Below are 23,302 nucleotides of genomic sequence, written 5' to 3'. Positions count from 1 at the left end.
GGGACATGAATATGCAGGCATATGGTTGGATGCTGTTATCTTAACAGTATCCGGCTGGGTCCTTATCATCATTTGTCACCTTTCCTCCGCAATTAAATACAGAGTATCGATGCGATATCATGCAAGACATTTTACATCGCTGTCGAGTGGCTGTTTTTCGAGTCTAGAAACTTGAGATGATGTGATAATGGTGCCAAGGTAGTCTTGGCTTCAGAAATAGTTCAATGATGATTGATAGGCTTTACTCCGGGGCCAGATTAGCATCTTAACGGCCAGAAGATTGATTGTTTTATTAGGAACTCGAAATGTAGCTGTTCGAATGGCATTCACCTGTAATGCCTCTTCCACCTTGGACATCTAATACTCCAAAAATTGCCAAATCTTTCTAAATTTTGCCGGGGTGTTTCGTTTCGTACGATTGAAATTCTCAAATCGGCTTTGAACACATTGTAAGGCTTCAAGGTTGATTAGAAGTCTCACTGGCACTGGAGTCAAAATGTTCCAGCTGGTTTGAGCATTAAAATCCTGGATATTGTATTGATACCCATTTTCATGCAGTTTGCTAGTGGCTTCCAAGGTTGTCGGCTTCCCAGGTTCCCAGGGTTAAAGTCCAATAGGACCAATCGCACCGACTTTAAGATGGCACTGACAGAGGTATTTGCATATCTCTCATTTGTTTGAGTGACGTGGTCACGACACTTCCATGCAAAACTAACCTTCCAAACAATAGCCCGTATACAATGCCTCAACCCCTCGCGGTGGGGATCCGACAAAGGTCAATGTGAACGCCCAATTTGAAGGATTTGAATGGAACTACGTCTATATTGTATTCTGCGGCTTCATCGTCTGGTTAATCATTCCGGGGATTGGTCTCTTGTACAGCGGCCTTGCGCGAAGAAAGTCGGCATTGACATTGCTGTTCCAGTCGCTCATGATTGTCGCAGTGTATGGACATTCCTTTGTTTGGTAAATCTGTGTGTCCAAAGTTGGTACTAATGCTCAGTCCGATCATAGAACTACGTTCCAATGGATCTTTTGGGGATACTCGCTGGCCTATGCGCGCGATGCAGGCCCTTTCATTGGAACATTGACCAATTTCGGATTGAAGGGAGTGATGGCTGCCCCGTCGCCAGGATCAGCCGTTTTACCTGAGATTGTGTTTGTGCTATACCAGCTTCTTTTCTGCGCCTGCACGGTAGGTTTGAATCGGTCGGACTGCAGTGGCCCAAGCGATGTATACTGATATTCATAAAAGGTAATGATCGTCGTGGGAGGAGCGTTTGAGCGAGGGAATATGGTCCCATCATTGATTTTCAGCTTCTGCTGGGCTACTGTTGTTTATTGCCCGATCGCCTGCTGGACCTGGAATAGTAATGGTTGGTTGTACAATTTGCCTTCATTGGATTTTGCGGGCGGCGGGCCGGTCCATATTGCGTCGGGCTGGTCGGCGCTCGCATACGCTTTTGTGTTGGGGAAACGCAAGCATCTCGATGAGCCCTCACATGCGAAGCCTCACAACACTACCTTGGTCTTTCTTGGTACGACGTTGATTTGGTTTGGGTGGTTTGGCTTCAATGTAAGTTCACCTTCATCACTACACAATCCATAGATTTCTGACAAGATTTCAAATACGTTAGGGCGGTTCCGCGCTCAATGCCAGCGTGAGAGCTATGCTAGCAGCATTCAATACGAACACTGCCGCGTGCACGGGCATCCTGGGATGGGTATTGGTAGATTGGATAAAGACCCGCGGCAAATTCTCGGTCGTGGGAGCGTGCGAGGGGGCCATCGCGGGACTTGTTGGAATTACACCGGCAGCCGGGTTCGTCTCCGTGTGGCTAGCCGCATGCATTGGGTTCATTACAAGTGTTGTGTGTGCGTTGCTTCAAGATGTCAACGACTGGTTGAATATTGATGAAGGAATGGATGTGTTTAAGCTACATGGTATCGGTGGGATGGTCGGGGCCTTTCTGACGGGTATTTTTGCGTCGAGCTCGGTTGCTGCTCTGGATGGTTCAACCGAGGCCAGTGGTGGTATCGACGGCAACGGGATGCAGGTTGGGAAGCAACTGGCGGAAATTTGCGCCATCAGTGTTTATTCGTTCACCTTATCATGCATCCTGCTCTACATCCTGCAATGGATCCCGGGCATGCAGCTGCGGGTTAATGAGGAGGCGGAATTGATTGGACTGGACCAGGCGCAATTTGTGGATGAGCAGATCGGCGAGCGTGCTATTCTAGGTGATCTCTTTGCGTCATCGTCACCCGGCAATGTTAGTGTGGTGAACGAGGTGCCTGGGGGTCTGATCGGACCCAAGGATTTCTAGGTTGTAGTAAAACAGGGTCATCTACAGGGTCCTGGTCCGTGTGTTCGGAGGCCGCGTGTAATGTGTCAGAGTGTCATTCTCAGATAAGTATAAATGTGAACCGATCATTCCAATCATCCTTCCACGGGCTGACGGGGGCGAATCAATCCAGAGGCTTAAAGGTGGGGTTTGCATGCTGCGACCGAGGATCGCTCCGAAGTAAAACCAAAGAAGTGGATAGAAATTATTTTTTTTTGGAAAAAGTAGTCTTACGGAGTCCTACTGAAGTGCGGTAATCAACGTAAAACAACAGCGGGGAAATGGCGACATAGGTCACATATGAAGTGCGACAAGGATTCTTGTTGTGTGTAGGAGGCCCTTACGGGGTAGGAAAATATTGATCTTTTTTTATTTTTGGATGCTTGGTCGCACAAGATTCAGCCCCGCGATAGCAATATGGGGATGCCAAGGCCCGCTGGTGCAGGCTGGCGTATCACGATGCAGGGTGGTCGGCCTTGTTGGTTCCAGTTTCAGAGCTGACGTAGACGGATTCAGTAGACTATTCCCTGCTCAGGCTTGGCTTAGCGCGGGGGGAAGAAGGGTGGAAGGGTGGAAGGGTTGGAGGTTGGGGTTGGAAGGGCGAAATCCAACGTCCTTTTGAGATGCAACGCCACGGAAAAAACATTCCGGGGTGACGAATCTTTTGGAACAGACTTCCGTGACCCGTGTGGAAAGTCTGTATGAGGAAGTCTGTGCAAAGCCTCTCTATTTTTTTTTTTTGGATTGTAGAAGGGTCATATAGTTTGGTCCTTATAAGTTATAACCAAGAAAAAGAAAGCAAAGTGGAGACATCATGGAACTGTGATTGGAAGTGGAGAGTTGGAGAGAAAAGCGACGTCAAGTGTCAAATCAAAGAAAAAACAGAAAAAAAAACAGAAAACGGAAAGCGGAAAGCAAATGCAGTCCTGAAATTACAGGGTTTGTCATGCATGGTAAAGTTACCGTACCTTGCCAGATGCGGATTGCAGCCTTCCGTCACCTTACTAGTAAAATCAGGCAATCAATACTTGACTCGCAATTTAGAGCCGGTCTCGCCCCCCGTCACGCCCGGTATTACCTGCCGTGCCTCGCGTCTCCGATTTAAAGACTCCTTATCTCTTTCTCTCTTCTCAAATCACTCCATCGTTTACTTCCCGTCACTCGTTCAAACTTGCCCACGCTGCTCTTAGGAGCTCTCTATACCCTCGTTCGCTCGCTGGTCATGCTATACAGTTAAGTCAAATGGGCAAATGTAAGTTAACAAATTTCTCATCTCTTGCGGTCTGTTCCGAAAATAGCCCAGAATGAACTGACATGTTATCCACCCCACAGGGCGTTATGGCGTTGTCCTGGACGCTGGTTCGTCTGTACGTCTGATAAAACAAGCAACACTTTCTTGGTCTGGAGGGAATTGTGTCGCTAATTTACAACCCAGGGGACTCGTGTCCACGTGTATCGTTGGCTGCGCAATGCTATTGCGCGCCAAAAGGCCAATGTTGACCACTTGAAAACGCTCCCGGAAATAAAGACTAAGGAAGAATGGGTAAAGAAGGTTCACCCCGGTGAGTCCGCGGATAGAGTGACCGGGCCCAACGCCGGAGCCTCCAATTACTGACTGACCTCGTTCTCTTCCAGGTGTTTCGTCCTTCGCCGACAGACCGGACTCCATCGGCCCAGAATATCTAGCAGATCTACTAGAACACGCCAGGAATATCATACCCGAGGAGGATGCTAAGGATACACCAATCTTTCTGCTCGCTACGGCTGGGATGCGTCTGCTGGGAAATCTTGAACGACAACTACTTCTCGATCAGATCTGCTCTTACGCACGTGCGAACACCGATTTCTTGTTACCGGACTGCGGCATGCATATCCAAGTGATTCCGGGTGTGACGGAAGGACTTTATGGATGGATTGCGACAAACTACCTCATGGGCACTTTTGATTCTCCCATGGCCCACGACCACGGCAAGGGACATCATACATATGGCTTTCTAGACATGGGAGGTGCTTCCGCTCAGATTGCGTTCGCCCCCAACGAGACCGAGACAGCAAAACACGCAAACGACTTGACCCTGCTACGACTACGGAATATTGATGGATCGGAACAAGAGCACCGGGTATTTGTTACATCCTGGCTGGAATTTGGTGTCCATGAAGCTAGACGCCGCTTCGTGGAAGCATTGCAGGCGGCGATGGGCTCAGAAACCGAAGATCTACCGGATCCGTGCCTTCCCAATGGCCTGCGCACAACCTTGGATGGTAAAGAGGTATTTCTAGGCAGTCCCGCAGGACCAACTTTGCTGGGCACCGGCAAGTTTGATGAATGTCTGCGCCAGACTTTCCCTTTGCTAGATAAGGATGCACCTTGCTCCGATGCCCCGTGTCTTTTGCATGGTATTCATGTTCCGGCCATTGATTTCGACGTCAATCATTTCATTGGGATCAGTGAATATTGGCATACAACCCATGAGATTTTCGAGATGGGTTACAAGGACAAGGCCTACGACTTCAATACTTACCAAGAGCGCGTTCAAATATTTTGCTCCCAAGACTGGGAATCTATTGAACAAGGAATTGAAGCACAGAAATGGGGCAAGAAAATCGACCATGAGAAAGCATACGAAGTTTGCTTCAAGGCCTCGTGGATCATTAACATGCTGCACGACGGTATCGGAATTCCACGGGTTGGTCTTGAAGATACTTCTGGTTCTTCTCATAACGGTACCAAGGAAGTTTTGTCTCATGGCGAGGAGAAGGGTTATCTAGATGCTTTCCAAGCTGTGAACAAGATTGATTCGACCGAGGTCAGCTGGACTCTGGGCAAGATCGTCCTTTATGCATCGTCACAGGTTCCCACAGAGAGTGAAGAAGTACTTCCTGTTGGTTTTGGTAGCAATGTCCCCGGTATTCCCGAGGATTTCCAATACCCCAGTGTGCAACTTCTTCCTGATTCAGAGGGCTTCCACAGCGAGCATTGGCATGACTCATTGTTTGACGGAGATTCCCCTCGCCGTATTCCTGGACTTCTCCTCTTCCTGTTCATCGTGGTTCTGGCGGCCTTTTTTCTCTGCGGCCGCAGCCGTCGTTTGCGACTATATCATCACATCAATAACCTTCTTCGCCGTGGGGGACCATCTCATCCCAACCACCCGAAGAAACGCCGGCCCTTCATTGGCATGTTGCCATTCCTCAACCGCAACGCTCCTTCTTATGAGCGCGTGATGGAGGATGGGGCTCAGGAATTTGACCTGGGTGGAGTGGACTCTGATGCTAGCGATCTAGATGGAGGCCGTGCTTCTGACGTGGATGGAATGAACCCTCGTCCACCGAAACGGGCTTCCAGCTGGGGCAGCATTGCCAACACTCCTAGCTTGAAGTATACCCTGGACAACAGTTCATCGGGCACGATTGGCCTGGGGATTAGTGGAGGATCGGGCATTGCTATGGATCGAGCAGGTTTGGTGGTGCGGACTGAGAGCCGGGATCATCTGGCTCCCATCGCCCTCGGACCTACCACGAACGGACGGCGCTCCAGAGCTGGCAGTCCCACGCGATCTCTTCACCAGAAATCGCCTATCCTGAGTCCCCTTGCCGATGATTAACGCTATCGATGGAAAGCCCATCTACTGAATTATGCCTTGTGACTTTCGATACATTCTGCTTTCCCCCTCTTGCATCGCATTTTTTTTCACTGGAGTCCACTGCTTGCTTTCATTTATCTCCTCACACCCTGGGAGATTGTCATTCAAAGTCCTGCTACTTTGCGGCCGGTGCTTTTCAATTCTTGGTACATTTCCCCCCAATCCTGTACTCTGGAGGAGTACACTTGTTTCGGTGCTTTCGATCTGATCCGGGCGATTCGGATGTAATGGCGGGTCCCTTCGGCACTCTGCTGCTATTATTTTAATGGAAATAGACTAATACATTGCTCGAACTTCATGATATACTCATTACTTTTCACATCTCGTCCAAGGGTGTAGTTTTCAAGTCAAGTAAACTAACGAGCCGCCCGAAACTCATCTGATTGACAATTTATGTCAATACAAAGCACTAGATAAATAATACTAGATAGTATAGTAGACTGTAGAATTAGAGGCTGGCCAGGTCTCGTGACATGAATGGCATATGGATACACCGCCTGGCAGAAAGGGCTGCGGTCCAAGCTAGTCTTGATTAGAGAAACTTGCGACAGGCCTTCTCATCCATTGAGCTTTCCCTTGACTTTCTGCTTGATTCAGCTCCTTGGTACATCAGCTGGCCTATGTTATCGTGATAGCACTTCCTCCCCGGACCCATTTACTTGCCCACGACCCTCAAATTCGACTTCAGCTACCGCCGCCATGCGTTTGACCGTCGAGCTCATCCAGCATTCCCTTTCCTACATCAATCCTCTTACAGACCGTGAGCTGGATCTTAGAGGTGCGTTCTACTATCACAGATCTACCTGAAAGGGACAGATACTACACTTTTGAAAAAAGAGCTGCATTTACATCGTCTTTCTGCGTCGCGTTGTTTAGGACACAAGATCCCCGCAATTGAGAACCTGGGTATTGCCAAAGTGAGTTGAGCCCATCTCCTGCGATTCATTCAATGCCACTTCCTGAAGCTCAAGGAATTTTACGCTTCAATTTTTACAAAATTGGCAAGGAGTCATGTGCTGACGATGGACCTGTAGGACCAAGATGCCATTGATTTCACCGACAACGACCTCTCATCGCTCGGAAACTTCCCTCTCTTCCCTCGCCTTCGCACACTCCTCCTGGCGCGCAACCGGATCAGTCACATCCAGCCATCCTTAGGCACATCAGTGCCAAATCTGTCAACTCTGGTTCTCTCCTCCAATAACCTATCCGAGCTTGCGGATCTCGATTCGCTTCGAACTCTCACAAACTTGACACATCTCACTCTGCTTGATAACCCCGTCACACGCAAAGAGGTATGTTTCAATAAAGACCTAGAGACGCCTTGCTCTTTTTTTTTTTAACACATGCCAATTACAGAACTACCGATACTGGGTTATCTGGTTGGTTCCCTCCGTTCGTTTCTTCGACTACCAGAAAGTGAAGGATGCGGAGCGTGCCAAGGCAAAGGAGCTCTTCGGTACCTTTGAAGAGCAATCCGCCCTCGCGTCGAAGATCAAGGGCATCAAGTCCAACACATTCGATGCCTCGATAGCCGCAGCGACAAACAACACCTCAACCGACAAGGCCATCCGGGTGAAGTTCACAGACGAGGAACGGAAGCGCGTGGAGAAGATGATTCGCGAGGCAAAGAGTATGGCCGAGATTACACGACTGGAGAAGGAGCTCAGCGAAGGACGGATACCCGGTGGAGCACTGGGCGGAAGCGAAGATGTGGATGGGGACGAGCGGATGCAAATGTGAGCACAGCACGGTGCTTGTATCCATTTGAACATAATACCCGTATTCCTTTCTATTCTTTGCTCCTCCAATCTCCACCTTTTTTCATGCCAGGGCCTCTGGGATTTGATTTTCTCATATTCAACCTCGCTTTCATGTGCGGGGGTGTATGTGCTCACTATTTTGGGCCATTCTTATATCTTGTCATCGGTGTCGTTATGTGGTCCGTCTGTCAAGTTTCAAACTAGCATTGAGGAGCTATAGTTCCATACCTAAAAAGCCATATCTTGCATATTCCATCTTTTCCTCCAAATGTGGCTTCAGTTGTTGAAATTGAGGAACTAACAAGGTTCGACCATTATCCCTTTCGAACAGGGTAGCGACAGGCTAGAAATTGTGATTGTCTCGCTGAAAATTCAATTTTCCCAATATCGGCAGAGCATGCAGACAGTAAGCTGGGTTCAAGGTGGCAATAGTAGATTCGAATAGCTCGTGATATCCCAGTACCTAGGCAAGGCCGGAGATATAGCCCAAATGAATGTCATGAACGCACTGAATGTTGAGAAACAGGGTACAGAGTTGGCCGAGAATTCAGGATAACGGTGTACACAACGGCTCTTGGGCAAAAAAACCGAAAAATGAGAGTCTTTTGAAACAGCCTAGGCCAATGAGCCTTATGAGGCAACTTCAAGCTTGTCCAATGAGGGGTTCGGATCCGATTGATCATCCTGGCATGGCCAAGCCTTTGGGATGCAAGAACATGTCTTTCGGTACTCGGTAAGTCTCATTCGTGTACTCCGTACTCCGTACTAGGTTCAAGTTGTTATGGAGTACACATTGGCAGTCACAAGCCACTATATGACACTTGTCAGTCCGTAATTTCCCACATTCCACATCTCTCTGTATACATTAGTGACTCCTGAATCTTCACCCCCTGGCGAACAATCTGCGCCATTCTATTTTGGCTTCACGGCAGTCATTATCCCGGCAAACTTCGAATACGACCATGGAAGCGAAATGTAATTTCCACGAGCGTGTGTTGCGGACTAAAACAGCCACGTTCGGCTTTAGACTTTGACCAACGATGCCAGTCGAGATAGTGGAGCTGCAGTGCATTGTAGTAATTGGGGGCCATTGGGGATGCATTCATTACAATTGCATAGGAATTGCACATGGGGTTAATGCTTTTCCCGGGTAAGGGGGGACGAAGGCAACATTGAAAACAGAAGCAAAAAAAAGAAAACAACCCAATGAAAGATTCCTTGGTTCAGCAGAATTAGCCGGTTTCAAATGGAAAGTTAACCTTGAGAAGTTCGAGGGGTCTCACTTTGCATGGACCAACTGGTGGCCGATTCAGGTTCAGTACTAGTAAATAGTATGTATGAAGTAGCTGCCACGAACAATAGTTGCAACAATGCACTTTATGGGATCCCTGTCAGTTTTCTGATTTCTCTTTCAATAAATGATGATCTTGCAATAGAGTTGCTTCTCCACCACCGAATTATCTCAACCATGAATCAATAAACGCCACACGGCACGAATAGATCTGGGGGAAATCAAGTCTTCCAAATGTTACCCCTGGATATTGGCTTGACACAAAGTACCTATTTTGATTAAGGAACAATTCTGGAAGCAATCGGCTCACACGAGGGAACATTGTCAGCACTTTGATTCCCAAATTTGAGGGCTAGCCTAGTCTTTCTCAACCATTTCAACCCATTCCTAGGCCTCCCACCTCTGGAAATCATTTGTCACTTTGTCAACTCCGAAATTTCTCTTCAAGATTCGTACTTTGAACCAAGAATTGCCCAAGATACAGTGCGATGCGTCATGGAGGTTCGAGACTGATCGGAGTGCACCGACATAATATAGCTGAAGATCGCCGTGGATCAATAATGTCCTCCCCAAAGCAAAAATCAATTGTCAACAACTGGGATGGTGTGGGGAATAGGGTTCGAACTTCGAAAGAAAGCGGAGAACACGGACTCGCATCGATCGAAAGAATGGCTCCAGAGTTCCATGGCGCGTCAATCCCTTCCTTATTGAGCTTGTTGATCAAGTCGTTCGGCCAATTCAACGCTCCTCGGCTCCGTCCACGATTTGCTGTGGTTCGCATCCCTTGTTTGATGCATACATATTCCTCGTTCCTCCAATGTCTTCTCTCCCAAGGGCACCAAGGACTTCCTCTTTTCTTCCCTTCACCTCCGCCATTCTCTGGGTATCGAGGTTCGCATTCCCGTCATTTCCGCGCGGTTACCATACATCTCCAAACACACAAGAGGGGGAAAAGTCTCCGGGCAATCTGCCTAAGCCCAAAGGATCGATAGTCTGCGAACGGGCCTTTTCCTGAACGGATGGTGTAATCCGGTCGGATTTAACAAGTGGGGATTGATCAGGTCTCCACACGTGAGACACAAGTGCAGAGTATATTGAACAGCCGGAAAAATGAGACTGGTAGTACTTTGATGCTGAAGGTTCAATGGTCACTTTCTCATAGCGTTCCAGAAAACTTTGATGACGCTTGACATTTCAAGAACCATAGATTCTGATTTCCAGCCCTTTTCGTCAATCTCGGCTTTCCTTTATTATATCCTTCCCCTGTTAGGTTCTCTGTCGCTGGCTCGCTCTCTTTTTTTCACCTCTTCTTTCTGCTCCCTTGCGGATGGACAGCTTCCGTCACTGAGCCAGGGCAATGGCCAGTGACACTATTACCCCCGCCTCGCCTCCACCCGCTGGTCTGACATCCAATTTCGTTGACCCGGACTATGTCGGCACCAAATTTTTAGTGGTGAACTGTGTATTTCTACCCTTGGCCATCATTGGTCTCGCCATACGAACATGGACGCGATTATTCGTTGTGCGAAGTTTTCGCGCCGATGATTGTGAGTGCTGCCGGTTTTTTTTTTCCCCAAAAAATATTGGAGCTGAGTTAACATTATTTTCTAGATTTAATGGTGATTGCTCTTGTATGTCATGCGATCCCCACCTTAAAACTTGGTGAATCTCAATAGCACTCCTAACATGTTCCCTGGCAGATTTTATCATGCGTTCTGAGCGGAGTGACACTAGAGAGTAAGTAGAGATGCTGACATCAAGCACATGTAATGGTGCAAAGCTGACGTTATCAGTGCTCAATTGGGGACTGGGAAAGCACATGTGGGATGTTCCGCTGAGCGAATTCTCACCGGAGTTTAACAAGGTTGGTGAAGTCGCTTACATTCTTGCGGTTATTTCCACAAATCACTAATCTATCAATCTATAATACCAAATAGCTGAATCTCATCGCCGCCATCTTCTACTGTGCAGCAACCGGATTTACCAAATGTTCCGTCCTCATCTTTTACCTCCGAATCTTCCCAAGTCGCAATTTCCATATCGCTGTCTGGACGCTCGTTTTTATTGCGGCGGGATATAGTATCGCCAGTGTATTGGCCAACATTCTCAGCTGCCACCCAGTTGCCAAATCCTGGGATTCCACAATAACAACTGGATACTGTATGAACCGACCTGTCTTTTACTTCGCCAATGCCGGCTTGGGCATTTTTACCGACTTTGCGACTGTCGCTGTTCCGATGTATGTTTCGTGCTGAATGATTGGGTTACTATGGGGGCTAATCAGATTGTTTGCAGTCCATGGATCCGTCGATTACAAATGCCATTGCGACAGAAGATCGCTATTTGTGCGATATTAGCAATGGGATGCTCGTAAGTGCAGAATTCGCTCCATGGTATTTCTACTTCTAACAATAATATAGTGTTGGGATTGTTAGCTGCATCCGCCTTGTTAGTTTATATAAACTTTTGACTAGTGTTGATCTTACTTGTAAGAACATTGCAGCCCATTTCGGGTGTGAATATGGATTGACTGATCATATTTAGGGACAACCACCGACGCGCTTATGTGGTGCGCAATCGAACTTAACCTTGGAATCTTTGGTGGCTCTGTCACTGCCATACGACCATTTATCCGAAGATACTTCCCCCGTCTCCTCGGTCTATCCTCCGGTGGCGACTATTACGGATCGCAATCCCGAAAGCAAGTACATCCGTTAAACTCATTGCCTCGGAGCGGGCAACCTGACTTTTCGAACCGCGATAATCACTATTCCACCACGCTCACCACATCTCGCAATGCCCCCGATAATGATAGCGAAGAGCATATACTATCCCCGGATAATACCGGTGGTCCAAAAGAGCTGGATGGCATTATTCGGACGGTTGAGTTTGACATAGAGAACACATCCTCATCCAGTGCGGTACCATGATTGTATAGAAGACTTACTAGTATATTCTCTCTTAATTTGATTTGCCCCCTCTGGGTACAATTTGTACATTTTAAATATAATGAAAACGCATTTAAATGATCAACAAGAGAACCAAGTATGACGAGCTTAACATCCATGGAATGAACATCAATAATCAGATTGATAGAGTTCTATACAAAATAGTGGATCCGAACTGAAGAAAAAAACAAACCCCTGAAACTCGATTATTGGCGGGTGGCGTCTTAACAACACACGATTCATTCAAATCTTGGTTAACTTTAATTTGTAGTTTTGTTCACGAGTCATGAAAACTCTATGTGATTCTTTTCAACTTGTTGCTTTTTGATGATCAACTCCAGATATCGACAGAGCACGCAGGACTCCGTACGGAGCACGGATATCTGAAATCCAATTCCAATTTCCACGGTTTCTGTCCCGCGCTACAATCGCGCTAAGTGGAAGATGCCCCACGCCCACGGGGCCTAATCGTTCCTGGTTTTCATTCCAAACACCGAAGGCTAAACCGGCTAGACGGCCACTAGGCTTAGTCTTGTCGTCGCCAGGCGAGGATACCTATTCCAGTAATGCCCGTTGGTGGGAACACCCTCGGGCCAAATAATTTGACTGTCACCTTGGATTCTTTCCTCTACATGTTGCCCGGTTGTCTTCCTTGATCACATTCAAGTTTCAACCGACAAATTTGCATCATGCGTGTCGCATCTTTCCTATTGGCCCTGGTGGGCTGTGCGTCTACGGTCGCAGCCGAGGCTCAGCTGGCTAGGAGCTCTCCGTCTGTCGCGGCTGGATGCAAGGCGCTGCAGAAGCCCCTTGGCAATGCGGTGTTCCTGCCCAAGTCCACTGTCTACGATTACGAAGCCCAGAACTTCTGGTCTAACACTGAGATTCTGTCGCCGGGATGTGTGTTCCGTCCCCAGTCCAGTGCTGAGCTGGCCGAGGGTCTCAAGGCGCTTGTTGCTGCCGATGCCGAGTTCGCTGTTCGTGGTGGCGGCCACATGGGTATTCGGGTAAGCTGCACGCTAAGCAAAGATACCTTGCTCCAAATACAACAATGGAATCGAGGATATTGACTTTTCAATAGGGCTCGAACAACATCGATGGCGGAGTTTTGGTTGTCATGTCCAACCTGACTACCTTGCAATTGAGTCATGATAAGTCGATTGTCTCGGTCGGCCCTGCTTACAGGTAAATATTTTATACTTGCTCCCCAGGACCCTGACTGTGCACGGAACAATACGCTGACTCCCGGTAGATGGTCTGATGTCTACGCCTACCTTGCCAAATACAACTTGACCGCCGCAGGTGGTCGTCTTGGCCCCGTCGGTGTGCCCGGTCTTCTCCTCGCTGGAGGTGTCAACTTCTACGGTAACCAGGTCGGCTTTGCTTGCACTACCGTCGTCAACTATGAGGTTATTCTGGCCGACGGCTCTCTCGTCCAGGCCAACACCACCAGCAACTCGGACCTGTTCTGGGCCCTGAAGGGAGGCAGCAGCAACTTTGGACTAGTCACCCGCTTCGACATGGAGACCATTCCGTCGCGCAAGGTGTGGGCTGGCTCTTACACCGTCGCGGCTCAATACGTCGACCGCTTCCTCGCAGTAAGTCAACTCAAATCCCCGACCACCCAAAACCCAGCACACTGACGAATTCAGGCTATCGCAACATACGCGTCCAACATCTACGATGCCAAGACGCACATTGTGCCCGCGCTGGTTCCCGGCGACTCAACCCTGGCATCCGTGATCCTTTTCTACGACAGCGACAACGCCACCTTCCCTGAGATCTTTAAGCCCTTCACCGACATCCCCGCTGAGGCCAGCACTTTGGCCTTCAAGACCGTTGCGGAATTCGCCGCCGAGACCGGCGAGGAGGTTGTTGATGGCATCAAGTAAGTGCCGACTCCCATCACCATAATCACACTCGCGTTTGATCACACAAAACTAACTAACGACTTGTAGCGATGTCTTCGTTGCCGGAACCGTGAAGGGAACTACCTACGCCGAGCTCTACCAGGGCATCAGCATCATCAACACCACCTTCTTCGGCCAGCTGCCCAAGCTGTACGCGCAAATCCCATCCGCCAACATCTCCACCATCCAGCTGGACTGGCAGCCCATCGGCGCCGACTGGCTCAAGGCCTCTGAGGTCCGCGGCGGAAACGCCCTGGGACTGGATTCCTCCAAGGTGTACCTCTGCTACGCTGAGGTCGTTGAGTGGATCGGATCGGCTTACGATGACATCGTTGCGTCGTGGGTTGAGGAGACCACTTACGCTATCAACAATGCTACCCAGAAGGCGGGCTTGTACGATGCGTTCAACTACATGGGTGACTCGGCTGGATTCCAGTCCATGTTCCCTGGATACGGTGAGGGTAACCACCAGAAGTTGATTAAGATTGCGCAGAAGTACGATCCCAATGGCGTCTTCCAGACTTTGATGCCGGGTGGTTTCAAGGTCTACTGATCTGGATTTCTACAATATACATACATACTTTTCCATCTGTGATTGGTCTTAGTGTTGTACATTCAGGGTAGAAGTAGTTATTCTTCAAATAGATTTTGGATTAGAAAAAATATCAATTGATACATATGTATGAACATGCATGTTTTGAGAGCCTGTTAGAGTCTCGTTCTATTGATGCTTCGTACCAACATTGAAGCCGCACGGGCTTTAGCTTAATCAATTATTTTAAAGGAGAAATGGAACATTGAAGTGAATAATGACTTTTGAAGATTAGTTACTAGTAGATGTTTATATAAATGACTACCAGTTGACCAGATGAGGCAACAAATTCCAAAGTTTGATGTGACCTAGATCTAACATTTGAGTTGACCAGTACTTCCTACATATACGCAAGACCACATGTGCAGAGATGTGCCAAGTATTCATTACATACTCTTACATTACTCGATGGATGGTGGTTGATTGCACAGATCAATTTAAACAAGGTTCCGTAGGTTGCTAGCAGTACAACGAAAGTGGATCATGAAGCGCAATTTCGTAGAATGCGAAATACTTAACTCATTCACTGCCTTTGTTAAAATATTGAATGGCCAGGTCTCGTTGATTTTGAGTTGCGAAGTTGTGAGCACCTTGCCCCAGGGCTGGCTTGGCTAAATTCGTCATATCAACGCCAAATTCGCCATACTCGATGTACAACTTTATTCGAACCTCATTTTCCAACAGATCTAAAGGAACAGAGGGGTTTCCAAGGCTTTTAGTAGTAGACAATGGTAAGATTTTTCATGTCAATATTGCTCAACACAATAATTAATATGCACATGTTGATTTGGGGTAATAAAGAAACAGCAACAGGTCGCGTACATAGAAAGTTCAACGGGATTATGAGCAGTACAACTTGGAATAACTAGTAGACTTCTCATATTTCCCGTGGCGTATTTTCTCGGAATAGCCGCCCTACCGTGCACATGTGTAGCTGAAAGCTGCAGTTTTCAAATGTGAACGATCGAAAGCACGTTCTGTAAAACGACTTGGACGCTGTAAGTCTGTGACCCCTCACATGTGTCAAGGGAAGACTAACCGACAAGCAATAATTGCCGATATCACTGCCGGAAGTGAGAGTTTAATTGGCCATTCCCCCATTCAACTCTCATATTTCTCAACAGCTCACAGAAAACCCCAATGGATTGTCCAGCAGTGGAGATGAAGCCTCTTAGCGTCATCTAGCAAACGTTTTTGGCTTGTCAGTCGGTCCCTTTTCGAATCTCTCATTGCCAAATTCTGGTGGGCATCTTCGAATACTCGGCAAATCGAGGCAAGGCAATTACCCCGGACTTCATTTCGTGGGGAAATTCGGAAATATCGCTGCGGATTCCCCACTATTCGTCCCTCTTGAGTCTCGCCCCACAGCGATACGAAGGCTGGGCATCAATTGATGTTTGCTTCTGGCCAAGGGAAATACTCAATCTCTCAACAGATCGGAGACTTTCCACAAGCCCGAGGAGGAAAGAATTCTCTTCTCAGGTATCATTCCGCCAAATTACTAGTAGTCTTCATTGGAAAATTTCCGCACAATGTTTATTCCTTTGAAGTCAGTTCTGGGGAGCTTTTAATGACGTCGGCTTATCCGACGGGTGCAGGGGAAAACAGAAAAAACCAAGTTAAATGTGGACTTGTGATATGTCCCGCATAAACGGTCTTCGCAAAGCCATATTTGTTCTAAATAACGTTTCTCTGGATTGGCTGAGATGGATTGATTGTATGAATACATATGGTCAATATATTCAAATAGGCCCTGCTCGATGTAGCTATCTCTGACACGCATGCCATTAGTATTCCCAGGAGTATGAGGCATAAGATTTCAAAGAACGGTGAGCTCCGGTGGCTGATGTAGTCATAGCTGTGATGACCAGAGAAATGACAGGCCAAGAAAGAACTATAGCCTGCGCTAACACTGAACAAACTCAGTGCGGGGATTCTTCCCCGGAGCCTTTCCGCATCCAAGGTCCTCGCTTCCAGTACCTAGTAGCTTCTCTGATCAAAATGCGGAGAAAGTATAGCTCATTTTACCGAGAATATCTACCGTGATGTGAGAGTTTCCTATTGCCAAAATGCGGGGAGATGAGGGCCCACAGATGTGTGGGCTTCCGGAACAATATGAATGGATGATGGCTGGAGTATAAGATGAAGCGAATTCCACTTCTAGATTCTCATTTTTCATTTGACAAGGAATAGTATAGTCAAGGAGTAATTGGGTAGAAAAGTTCTTCTGCCACCATGAGCCGATCCATGCTAGCCCAAATCCCTCAAGCCTTTGCACTTCTTGCGGGCTTTGTTGGTGTTTCCACAGCGCAGACACTATGGCCGCTACAAACATACAAGAGCTCCTCAATCGAGACACCGTTCCTAAATGTGACAAAGATGGGCCAAACTGAGCCCGGCTTCCTCTTTTTCTCACCACATGATATCGAACGCGTTGACGGATACCCCACAATCTACAGCGATGACGGACAACTGGTGTGGCAGGGAGCCAAGGGCAACTATTCTGCCCTGCATCCCCAGGAGCTAAACAACGAGTCGGTCATCGTCTACTGGGAAGGCTTTGTTGCCGAAGGCTTCGGCTTCGGACACATTAGTATCCTGAACAGCTCGTATGACGAGATCCACCGCGTAACTGTCGACTGCAAGGCCGAGAATTTCGTGACTATCTACGGCTCGGAGTCCTTTGACTCTTGCATCGATATCCATGAGAGCCAGCTCACGGACGACGGAACGATTCTGGTCACTGCTGTCAATGTTACGCAGGCTGATCTGACTTCCGTGGGGGGTCCCAAGGACGGCTGGATCCAGGATGGTCTGGTTTATGAGATCGACATCAAAACCAATGAGGTCCTCTTTCGCTGGAGCGCATACGAGCATCTCAAGGAGCTTCCTATGAGCTGGGCTGTTGCTCCTCTCGGAGCGACCGGTGCTGGCTCTGGTGTGAGCAAGACCGACCCGTGGGGGTATCCTCATCTCAACTCCATTGCCAAGTACGGGGACTCGTACCTTGTGTCTTCACGCTATATGTGCACTCTCTTCTTCTTGGCGTCCGATGGCAGCATTAAATGGCACCTGAACGTAAGTTGCTTACTTACCTCATTCTTTTCAAATGGAAATCTACTTACGTAACGAATTCCTAGGGCCGCACCGGTGGAGACTTCAACCTCAGCCTCGACACCAGTTTCTGCTACCAACACGATGCGCGCTTCGAATCGCAAAGTGCCGAGCGCGTGACAATCGGTCTTCACAATAACGATAACACCGAGTTCACGGGAAGCTCCTCCTTAACGACAGGCATGGTACTGGATGTCGAACTCCAAGGCTCAAAGAAAGTCACCCTCAAGCGTAGAATGTGGGACGCCGCTGCGCCGGTATATGCCCAGTCGCAGGGTAGCTACCAGCCGCTTGGAAATGGTCACGTCCTCCAGGATCATGGTGCAACACCGCAGATTGAGGAGTACGATGAGAATGGCAGCGTTGTGATGCGCGCACGATTCGGTTATGATAATACCATGCAAACATATCGTGCATACCGCTACCCCTGGGTCGGCCATCCTTCTACGAAGCCCGACGTGGTGGCGTGTCCTGTCAGTGGTAGTGAAACGGCTATGGTGTATGTGAGCTGGAATGGAGCTACAGACGTGCAGTCGTGGAAGATTCACTCGGGCTCTCAACTCAAGGCTACTGCTGTCAACAATGGATTTGAGACTGCAATTCTTGTTGATATGCTTCGCAAGGGTGATTCGATCGTCGTTGAGGCTGTCGGTGGCGCGGGCGATGGTACAAAGTCTGCTACTGTGACTGTAGGCCAAGGCTGCTGAACGGGCCTTTGTGAATCTTTTTCGCGCCCAACTATAAAGGATTATAATATAGACGACGTCAGTGATTGAACTTATATAAGTTGGCCAGCTCTGCTGTGTTGTGTATATTTCTGGATAAATGTTTATCAAAGAATTGATTCGCATACTTTAAATGTTGCGTAACGGACGGATAACGCTAATTTATGTACAATCAGTCCACGGTTTTAGTATACGACTGGCGGACCGAATGGTGAAGGGGTATCGTATTATGAACAGCATCGACCCGTCATAGCCGTATATTAGTGGTAGCGAAGCTCTTGAGAGCCAAAGAATAGCAGAAACTCAAATCGATGGACACTTATAGCTTTGAGTCCGTGGCAATAGCCTTTCTGCGCATTTGCTTTGACGAAATATCGGTAGGTGCTGGCGCTGCGGCGTTCTGGAAGAGTTGTCGCCCGACAAGATCAGACATTGTCAAGACTCGCGAAGAGACAGTGGCACCATCACGGCGATTTTTGCTACGCACAGTAATTAGAAAGTGTTCAATATTAAAGGAAGATTGAAAGACTCACCCTTCACGACGTGACTGAGCAATAAGTTCAGTAAAGTCCCATAGCCGGCCGTGAGGCAGAACTTGACCTGTATGAGGATCTCTCTCTGGAGTCCACTCTGGAGCAAGTCTGAGGGTCGGGCCAGCTTTGGAATCTTTGGTCTTGGCAACAAGAATGATGCCTTCCTCTTCAAATCGCTGGTATGAGTTCTTGAGTGTCTCTTTGTTGACTGCTTCAAAATAAGACAGATCACCTTGGTGATACAACGTTTTTCCAAGCTGGATACGGTTAGCAATCAGGCTCTATTCACGGATTCAAGACATTGATTGTCACTCACAAGTTGTGCACCATCCTGTGTCTTCTTGACATTGACCCAGATCTCCTTGGGGCCATCAAGAAGTGGTGTGAGGCCAAGTAGAGATACAGCACCGAGCCACGATGCCTCAATGAATGGCCAAATCAGGAAGCAATAGAAATCGTAGTTCTCGCGGCCACACAGGCGTTCCGTCTCACTCAACTCAACATACTCTGGAGTTCCGGAGCTGTCACGAGTAATTTTAATGACGTCGTCAGTCTCCAAGCAATTCAATGTATTTTCGAGATTGGTTGCTAGACCCTCGGGAGGGAAGATGAACTCCCCACGGAAGAGCTGCGGATATTCTGTTAGATGAGCATCGCGGTGAGTGAGAACCTAGGCCACTTACCTGAGAGAGAAATGACACCTGGCTCCTTAAGGCCTCGTAGCCGATGCGCTGGTTGGCAGGCCCGCCACCTTGTTTGATCTTTGTATACATAGCAACAGACACCAGAGCCTCTGTGATGAAGAGATGGATGAGCATATTGCGGTAGAAGGATAATTGGAAGCGATCAACGGCATAATAAGTTGGCTCGGCCAACCCTGGGATTTCGCCAACAAGCTTCGGGCCTAGAACATCAAGAGCTCGATCGACGACCATCTCAGTTGGCGAGCGATAGAAATGAGCGACCCGGCCACCTTTGGCCCGTACACGCTCACTGAGCCAGTCCAACCGTCGCACCAACTCGCCTTTACCGACTCCGCGACCACGGAGAGTCAACAAAACAGTTCCAACAAGCGCAGTTGGCATCATAACCGAGACATCGTTGATTTCCGACAATACTCGGTAACCAAGAGTCCTCAGAATTCGCCCACGCTCCTCGTGGGCTAGCTTCTGGTTAGAACCTATATCTGACATATTGAGCCTCGTAATCTGCTGGCCTAAAAATTCACGCAAGCTCCACGGCTCGTGAAAGCGGACGTCCACTCTTCCTAATTTGAGAGACAAAACAGACGATGACGAGAGAAGATCAGCTAAGTTCTCTTTCTGTTTAGGCTGCCCCAGAAGTTCACTGATATAAGACCTAGATTGATGTTAGAATCGCAGTAGCTAATTTGAGGCATATATTCACGTACTCAGTTTCGATAACCTTGTCATATTGTGTGCTGACTGGGCAAATTATTGTGTCTTCCACCCGTCCCGACAGCACACTGTCGACGATGAAGCTGAGAATGCCGAATTTCGGCGAAAGCAACTTTCCTGTGCGAGAACGACCACCTTCGATAAAGCATTCAAAGTTAAACCCTTGTGTGAGAAGTGTGTCGATGTATGCCTGTACAACAGTATGGTAAAGTGGGTCATTTCCAAAGCTGCGTCGAATCCACATTGCCCCTAGAAAAGTCAGCGGAGAATAAAGCCTAGGGAGAGTACAGAAACGAACCTGCGTGCTGCAAGAAAGGCCCCAAAAGTGGGATATTCAAGTTGTCGCCTGCAACAACGACTGGGAGGCCGATACCAAGGCGGTAGCAAATGAGTTGCAGGGAAACATAGTCCACATGAGACTTATGGCAGGGCAAGAAAACAATGGATTGTTTTTTCTTCGCAGCGGTCTCAGCAACTGAGCGCAATCGCAGGACTTCTTCACTCGACACATGGATGCCCTGGTGGTAGGCCCGCGTGAGAAGTTGCGTGCACAGGTAGTACGCGCCTCGAATAAACTTCTTGCTTTCCATCTTGCAAATCATGTCGTCCATCATTTTGTCCACCACTTCCCGAAGACTAGTCTCAATATCGTGTCGTCGGCGAGCCCGCTTCTCATCCAGTGTGTGACCCTCGACAATCGCAATCAGCCCCTCGCTCTCCTCGACTGATAATCGAGTTGATGCCAACTCCCGTATTTTCTCTTGGAGCATTTTACTCGAAAGGATAGAAGATTTCATTCGTTCGGAGAATCCCGAATAAAACACCGGTTGACCAATAGGTTCGTCGTATGCGCGCCAGCCTGTTCCAGACATGTACAGGCTCACTTCTCGAAGGAACTCGAAGGGGTTCTCGCGGAAACGGGCCATGTGGCGCACAAGATTTCGTTCAGTAATTTGCTCATCTTGAGCTCCAGGTCCTCCTGTGAAGCCAGATGGGTGAATAGTAAGCTGGCTTCCAACAATCTCCAGGTCCGGAGCGGAGTGGTCATCGATAGGCGGTTTAGAGGGCGGCATTTTGGGTGTTCACGTCTCAGAGACGCGATAGAGGAAGGAAGGTTTCTAGATCACAAGCTGGAGATATGGTCCATTAGATGACACAAGTTAGGTTCGGGGGATGAATGAAACAGAGAGCGGAGCTAAAGGTGCGGGACAGTCCATAGCTTCAAGCAATAATACCAACAAAACGGGGGGCGATCGACCCCGGAAATTGCACTTACTGTACTTCACGAATCACGGGCCTTTTTCCCCACAAGCCACAAGCCACAGCCCGAGCCGAGGTTTAAAGTCACGTGAATGCGGGACCCATGATTTGATTGCTTGGTCAAGCCAAATTCTTTATGGAACTTCAAAAGCAGCTGTCACTTGCTCACTATCCACATCTGCATCATGTCTCGTTTGGTGAAGGGGGTGCGGTCTTTTTCTTGTACGTCTGGAATCACATTGATACCCCATCAATTCTATTACTTTTTACTTACTCCTCTCTTCGGTTCACAGCTACGGCGGTATCGTCCCTTCTTGCCGACACGACTGCTGCCGCTAAAGTCCGCCAACCCGAATCCTTCCAAGTCTTCCGCGACGTTCCTCTTATGCGCCAATTGCGCCGGAATCTACTAAAGAATGATCGCACGGTTGGCTTTGTTCCCACAATGGGAGCCCTCCATGAAGGACATGTTTCCTTAATTCGAGCAGCTGCCCGCGAAAACACCGACATTTTTGTCAGCATCTTTGTCAACCCTACTCAATTTGGAGTCAATGAGGACTTATCCAGCTACCCTCGTACTTGGGATAGCGATGTGGAGAAACTTGAGGCACTCAATCAAGAGCTCGCACAAATCTCCGCAGATAATGGGTCTAGTTCCGGGGCAGGCGCGGGTCGGATCACGGCTATCTTTGCGCCTACATCCCAGGTGATGTATCCGACACTTCCGCCTTCTTCGGAGATTGATGGGAATGGCTCTTTCGTCACAATTACCCCCTTAGCAACCAAGTTGGAGGGTGGTTCCAGGCCAGTTTTCTTCCGGGGCGTCGCGACTGTCTGCATGAAGCTCTTCAACGCGATCACTCCAGACCGAGTCTACTTTGGTCAGAAGGATGTACAACAGACCGTTGTCATCAAGCGAATGGTTCAGGATTTCCATATTGGAACCGAGGTTCGAATCGTGAACACGACCCGTGAAACGAGTGGGCTTGCGCTGAGTTCTCGCAATGTCTATCTCGGCGACCGCAGACGTGCTGTAGGACTGACCATTTACCGAGCTCTTCAGGCTGCCGAAGAAGCTTATCTCGCCGGCAAGACATCTCGCGCAGAGATCTTAGGAGCAGCACGAAGCGTGACGGACAAGGTGCTCGCTGAGCAGCAAGCCCTTTCGTCGTCAGAGAGAGCACTATTCGAGGTTGACTATATCTCCCTGGCGGACTCTGAGACCTTAGACGAGCTGGATCTTGTCAACTCAGCAAAGGGGGGAGTCCTAAGTGCTGCTCTAAAAATGGCGCCTCTAGAAGAGACCAACCCTGGCGAGGACTGTGGACTCGGTGATGGGAAAGTCGCTGTTCGATTGATTGACAACTTGATCCTCCAGCCTCGGGTGTAAGCCTTTGTAGACGACACCAAAAATCATATTACTGTATTTCTATTTTATGCATGTGTACTCTGTTACATGTACTATACAAGCATCCATTATGTGTGGCGCCCGCGTAGCTTCATATGTCTACATCCATTTTCAGTATAGATTAACACAAAAGATCTGCATCTACATTCTCAATCAAGCTCCATTTCAAACTTATCCTTCCTTTTCAACATAAATTTTGTCGTTGTTTTTCCTTCTCTGGTCTTTTTCATCAATGCTGTCCAGCCTGTACTATGTCCAAAGCGGTAAGTAGGCGGTATGGCAGTACTAGTGTAGGGCGGTCCAAGATAATTCGATTTCTTGGCGGCAGAAAAAAAAGTTGCGATAGGAACT

At 48.3% G+C, this 23,302-nt stretch overlaps 8 protein-coding genes across 8 annotated transcripts; 7 read left to right on the top strand and 1 right to left on the bottom strand.

Moving 5' to 3' along the window:
* Positions 1 to 639: 639 nt before the first annotated feature.
* N7466_002458 (ammonium transporter) lies at positions 640 to 2,327 on the top strand (the record flags this gene model as incomplete). Its single annotated transcript, XM_057161856.1, has 5 exons — positions 640 to 654; positions 731 to 945; positions 1,015 to 1,195; positions 1,256 to 1,576; positions 1,638 to 2,327. The coding sequence occupies 5 exons, from the start codon at positions 640 to 642 to the stop codon at positions 2,325 to 2,327; spliced, it is 1,422 nt and encodes a 473-aa protein (XP_057025141.1).
* Positions 2,328 to 3,587: 1,260 nt separating this feature from the next.
* N7466_002457 (putative nucleoside diphosphatase (Ynd1)) lies at positions 3,588 to 5,950 on the top strand (the record flags this gene model as incomplete). Its single annotated transcript, XM_057161855.1, has 4 exons — positions 3,588 to 3,597; positions 3,678 to 3,712; positions 3,781 to 3,907; positions 3,981 to 5,950. The coding sequence occupies 4 exons, from the start codon at positions 3,588 to 3,590 to the stop codon at positions 5,948 to 5,950; spliced, it is 2,142 nt and encodes a 713-aa protein (XP_057025140.1).
* A 738-nt stretch (positions 5,951 to 6,688) lies between these two features.
* lea1 (U2 snRNP complex subunit LEA1) lies at positions 6,689 to 7,732 on the top strand (the record flags this gene model as incomplete). The annotated part of the gene is made up of 4 exons (XM_057161854.1): positions 6,689 to 6,767; positions 6,866 to 6,906; positions 7,024 to 7,284; positions 7,349 to 7,732. 4 exons carry the CDS (start codon positions 6,689 to 6,691, stop codon positions 7,730 to 7,732), a joined length of 765 nt encoding a protein of 254 aa, XP_057025139.1.
* Positions 7,733 to 10,400: 2,668 nt separating this feature from the next.
* On the top strand, positions 10,401 to 11,973 carry N7466_002455 (uncharacterized protein; the record flags this gene model as incomplete). Its single annotated transcript, XM_057161853.1, has 8 exons — positions 10,401 to 10,590; positions 10,655 to 10,674; positions 10,744 to 10,780; positions 10,837 to 10,934; positions 10,981 to 11,282; positions 11,339 to 11,413; positions 11,464 to 11,531; positions 11,588 to 11,973. The coding sequence occupies 8 exons, from the start codon at positions 10,401 to 10,403 to the stop codon at positions 11,971 to 11,973; spliced, it is 1,176 nt and encodes a 391-aa protein (XP_057025138.1).
* A 707-nt stretch (positions 11,974 to 12,680) lies between these two features.
* On the top strand, positions 12,681 to 14,454 carry N7466_002454 (FAD-binding oxidoreductase; the record flags this gene model as incomplete). The annotated part of the gene is made up of 5 exons (XM_057161852.1): positions 12,681 to 12,998; positions 13,073 to 13,176; positions 13,244 to 13,589; positions 13,644 to 13,879; positions 13,950 to 14,454. The coding sequence occupies 5 exons, from the start codon at positions 12,681 to 12,683 to the stop codon at positions 14,452 to 14,454; spliced, it is 1,509 nt and encodes a 502-aa protein (XP_057025137.1).
* A 2,286-nt stretch (positions 14,455 to 16,740) lies between these two features.
* On the top strand, positions 16,741 to 18,314 carry N7466_002453 (arylsulfotransferase family protein; the record flags this gene model as incomplete). Its single annotated transcript, XM_057161851.1, has 2 exons — positions 16,741 to 17,571; positions 17,634 to 18,314. 2 exons carry the CDS (start codon positions 16,741 to 16,743, stop codon positions 18,312 to 18,314), a joined length of 1,512 nt encoding a protein of 503 aa, XP_057025136.1.
* Positions 18,315 to 18,651: 337 nt separating this feature from the next.
* N7466_002452 (lysophospholipid acyltransferase family protein) lies at positions 18,652 to 21,356 on the bottom strand (the record flags this gene model as incomplete). Its single annotated transcript, XM_057161850.1, has 6 exons — positions 18,652 to 18,811; positions 18,866 to 19,122; positions 19,182 to 19,493; positions 19,549 to 20,224; positions 20,277 to 20,532; positions 20,582 to 21,356. The coding sequence occupies 6 exons, from the start codon at positions 21,354 to 21,356 to the stop codon at positions 18,652 to 18,654; spliced, it is 2,436 nt and encodes an 811-aa protein (XP_057025135.1).
* Positions 21,357 to 21,728: 372 nt separating this feature from the next.
* N7466_002451 (pantoate--beta-alanine ligase PAN6) lies at positions 21,729 to 22,933 on the top strand (the record flags this gene model as incomplete). The annotated part of the gene is made up of 2 exons (XM_057161849.1): positions 21,729 to 21,765; positions 21,837 to 22,933. 2 exons carry the CDS (start codon positions 21,729 to 21,731, stop codon positions 22,931 to 22,933), a joined length of 1,134 nt encoding a protein of 377 aa, XP_057025134.1.
* Positions 22,934 to 23,302: the final 369 nt, after the last annotated feature.

This window comes from Penicillium verhagenii (genome assembly GCF_028828195.1).
Source record: "Penicillium verhagenii strain IBT 33310 chromosome Unknown utg000003l_segment0_segment0, whole genome shotgun sequence".
NCBI lineage: Eukaryota > Fungi > Ascomycota > Eurotiomycetes > Eurotiales > Aspergillaceae > Penicillium > Penicillium verhagenii.
Note: the sequence above shows the minus strand (reverse complement) of the source record. Positions and strands in the feature narration are given on the sequence as shown.